Source organism: Orycteropus afer, unplaced genomic scaffold, assembly GCF_000298275.1.
Source record: "Orycteropus afer afer isolate SDZICR_OR568_19922 unplaced genomic scaffold, OryAfe1.0 scaffold01193, whole genome shotgun sequence".
NCBI classification, from domain to species: domain Eukaryota; kingdom Metazoa; phylum Chordata; class Mammalia; order Tubulidentata; family Orycteropodidae; genus Orycteropus; species Orycteropus afer.
This window is the reverse complement of record NW_006922780.1, coordinates 121,405-125,536: the sequence shown is the minus strand read 5'-3', so window position 1 is coordinate 125,536 and position 4,132 is coordinate 121,405. Positions and strand designations below refer to the sequence as shown.

The following is a 4,132-nucleotide window of genomic DNA, read 5'->3' as shown; positions in this document are numbered from 1 at the left end:
CCACGGGGCTGCACTGGCCTCACGAAACGCGACGGGTACCAACTGCTGAAGGGAAACGCACCTGCTCCGTAAGCTCCCGCCCAAAGCCCCGGAAACGTTCACAGAAGGAGGAGGAAGCCTGGGCGCTCGGTCCCAGCCCCACCCACACGGCGCGCTCCACGCGGTCACTCAGGAGACGGAACAGCCCACCCGGCAGGGCCCAGGGCTCCCCGGCACCCCTGGCACGCCGACCCGGAGCGGAGGCCCGGCGCTGCAGCCGTGCTCGGGAACCCAGGAGGGCGCTAGGATCCCAGGGTCGGGGCGTGTAGGACCCGGTGCGCACCGCAGCCGCTTCCCCGGGACCCACCCCCACCGGGAGCAGAGCCGCAGCGCCGGCAGCCCGCCTTCCCGCGGCCACAGCTCTGTACGACCAGGGGGCCTCGTGGAGAGACGGCGCCCGGGCCCGGGCATCGGGCAGCCCTTCAGGGAACGCACGTGACTGCCGCCCCCGGTCCGCGTCCCCGCAGACAGTGGGCGCCGGCCATCGACGCCGGTCAGCGGCATCCCCGCTGCTGCCAGGTGCCATCCAGCCGTGCCTGCCTCAGGGACGCCCTGCCGTCGGGCTTCCTGGGTGGGGTGGCTGTGCCAGGTTGCCAGGCCGTCCTTCTGTGGCACCTGGGGTGAACTCAAACGGCCGACGTTTGGCTAACCGTCTGCACCACCAGGACTCCTCAGACCACAAACTACGGTTACATATAGGACCCACTCACCCTGTTCCCCACAAGGCGCTGTTGTCTGGGGCGGCCATACAGACGCCCTCACTACACAGCACGCCTGGCTCCCACGGCCTCTGACGGCTGCCCGGGGCCGACCCCAGCCTCGGGTCCACGCGCAGTGCAGCCCCGGGCTGACGGCCTCGCCCCTCCGGGACAGCAACACGGCACCCTGTCGTCAGCTGCCTTCAAGCCAGCCCGACCCAGTGCCGCCCCCCCCAACGGAGCCCACGCTGCCCGGCCCCGCGCCAGCCCTGTCGGTCGCAGATCTGACCCCTGCTGCCCACAGGGCTTTCGGCAGCTGTGATCTGGGGGTCGACAGCCAGCCCTTCTTTCCTAGTCTCCGTCTGGAAGCCCGGCTGACACCTGGGCAGCATCCCAGCAACGCGCAAGGCTCCACGGACAGACGGGAGACGTGCGTGAAGAGAACCCGCCGGGAGTCGAACCCGGCTCTCCCGCACGGCAGCTGAGGAGTCTCCCGCTGAACACCGGCCTCGACTTCCGGCTCCATGTGACGGTCACATCAAGAACCACACAAACGGCTTGGACTCACTACCCAGGGATTCAAGTCGGAGAGCTCGCGCCAAGACCAAAAATGCAAAATGCGCACACGCACCCGCGTCCCAGGGGTTTAGCGGCTGGGCGGTGGAGAGCAGAACAAAGGCCACGCAGCAGGAGGGTAAACGGAGAAGCAGGGTCCGACCGGGGACTGGAAGGCGGCGCCGCAGCCCAGAGAACAGCCCACGCTCCCTTCCGCTCAGAGAGTCGACCGGACGCACGGGTACGCGCGGGAAACACAGCACGCGCTTGAGAGGGAAAGCGTCTCGTTTCCCAAAACGTACGCAACACGGTCGGCTAAAGTGCCCTCGACAGGAGGAGCCCGAGCGGCCCGGCGGCGAAAGCCGTCAACCGCGCCCAACAGGCTGGCGGTCTCACCCTACCGATGGCACCACGGGAGAAAGTTGTGGCAACCTGCTCCAAGATGACAGCCCGGGAAAGCCTCGGGCAGCAGGACTCGGCCACGTGGGCACCCACGGCAGGAACTGCTTTCATCACGCTCACAACGAAAGGTAGGAGGGGGGACAGTCGCACCCGGGCTCGTCCTTGAAAACCTGACCCCCAGCGAGCACTGAGCAAGGGCTCCACGGGCCCCAACGAGAGCAGGCTGTTTGGGGGGCGGATTTTTTTTTTAATCTGGGCAGTTTCTTCGATTCTCTACTTCATTTTGTTCACGTTGCTTCAAACTGAACGCAAAATGGCCCACTGGCCGAGACAGAGCCATCCTCCCGGTGTGCAAACATGGGAACTGCTTGGCAGGAAGGGGGCCTGCACGGAAAGGGGGCCCCGGAAGCCCCCGGCAGAGGTGCCGTCACAGCCAGGGTGGGAGAAAGGAGAAGCCCCCCATGTTCCGCTGGGTCACAAGCAGCCATGTGTGCATACCCACACACACATGCCCATAAGCACACACATGTGCCCACACACATATTCATACACCCATGTAAACACACCACATTCACTCCTGAACACATGTGCCCATCTGCATATACTGACATTCACACACCCCACATGTCCATGAGCACACACATGTGTGCACACACTCAGCACACATGGGCCCATGTGCACAAACTCATGCTGACACACACCTCACACATGCCCCTGGGCACACACTTAAGTGCAAACACACTTCACACCTCACACATGTTCAGGAGCACACACATACCCATATGCACACACCCATGTTCACACATGCCACACATATGCCCATGAGCACACACCTGGGGGTACGCACCACACGCATTCATGGGCATACGTGTACCCACGTGCACATACCCATGCATGGATACCACACTCGTGCCCAGGAACACACCCCCACAGGCGCACACACACGTTTCCAGGGGACACACCCACATGGGTACACTCCACACACACATGTCCATGAGCACACGCGTGCCCCCACACACTCATACACCCATGTCCACGGCCCCCAATGCCGTGAGCACACACTCACAAGCACACATGTACTCGTGTGCACACACATTCCCATGAACACTCATACATGCACACTACATGTGCTCACGAACACACACATGCCCCCACACTCATACACCCATGTCCACAGCCCCCAATGCCGTGAGCACATGCTCACGAGCACACATGTACTCATGTGCACACACATTCCCATGAACACACTCATGCATGCACACCACATGTGCTCGCGAGCACACGCATGCCCCCACACACTCATATACCCATGTCCACAGCCCCCGATGCCATGAGCACACACTCACAAGCACACATGTACTCGTGCACACACACTCCCATGAACACACTCATGCATACATACTACATGTGCTCACGAGCACACACGTGCCCCCACATGCTCATACACCCGTGTCCACAGCCCCCGATGCCGTGAGCACACGCTCATGTGCACACATGTACTCATGGGCACACACATTCCCATGAACACACTCACGCATGCACACCACACGTGCTCGCGAGCCCACGCGTGCACACCCCCGCCCCGTTTCCCTGAGCCCAGGCCCGGCCCAGGCCCCGCGATGCCCCCGCCGCCGCCCCGGCCGGCCGCCCCGCAGGCACCTCTCCTCGGCCCGCTGCTTCTCCTCGGCCGCCTTCTCCCGGCGCTTCTGCTCCTCCCGCTGCTGCTCCAGTTCCTGCAGCTTCTGCCTCTCGAGCTGCCGCTTCCTGATGGACGCGTCGCTCAGGTGCTTGGTGGAGTCGAAGGAAACCTTGGGAAGCAGACGGCACAGAGCACGGGAGCCAGTTAACGGGGCGCCACGGACACCCGCTGGTGACTTCCCGCCGAGACGCCCACCCTCAAGTCCACGGCGACCCTTCGTCACCGGCGAGCCAGGAGTTCAACCGACGGGCTGAAGTCACAGCCCCGTGGAGCCTCCATTCAACCAGAGTCCAACTCAACAGCGACCGGCGACCCCACGCTGAATCCAGGGCGTCCCCGACCCACGACAGACCCCAGCTACCGTGAACTGTACTAACAGCCATCTGATTTGGGTTGGTCTTGTGCACCGTCTCATTAGTACGATATGCTGCATACAACGTTGCAGTGTATACTTTGCTGGTGTCATTGTATCGGTAAATTTATATACAAAGCTCTCAACTGAACAAAGACAAATGAAAATCAAATTTATAAAGATACTGAAAGGCAACAATCATGAAAAGCTTCAAAAACAAAAAAGGCATTCAACTATGTCAGAATTGGTTTATGACAAAGTGCTGGTAGAGAGCCCCATTTTAAGTCAGGAACCACGGTCCACGTGGACCCCTACGCTGACCAGGAGCCACGGTCCACGTGGACCCCTACGCTGACCAGGAGCCACGGTCCACGTGGACCCCTACGC

General features: G+C 61.9%; 1 protein-coding gene across 1 annotated transcript in view; it reads right to left on the bottom strand.

The window, feature by feature from the left end:
- Positions 1 to 940: 940 nt before the first annotated feature.
- The window catches only part of LOC103212980 (A-kinase anchor protein 17A-like), a 4,707-nt gene continuing 1,515 nt past the window's right edge, over positions 941 to 4,132 (bottom strand). The window contains exons 2-5 of the mRNA XM_007958890.1: positions 3,354 to 3,502; positions 1,689 to 1,809; positions 1,369 to 1,558; positions 941 to 1,146 (exon numbers count right to left, since the gene is read on the bottom strand). Of these exons, the coding sequence (XP_007957081.1) occupies positions 941 to 1,146; positions 1,369 to 1,558; positions 1,689 to 1,809; positions 3,354 to 3,502 (666 nt within the window). The remainder of the gene's footprint in view (positions 1,147 to 1,368; positions 1,559 to 1,688; positions 1,810 to 3,353; positions 3,503 to 4,132) is intronic.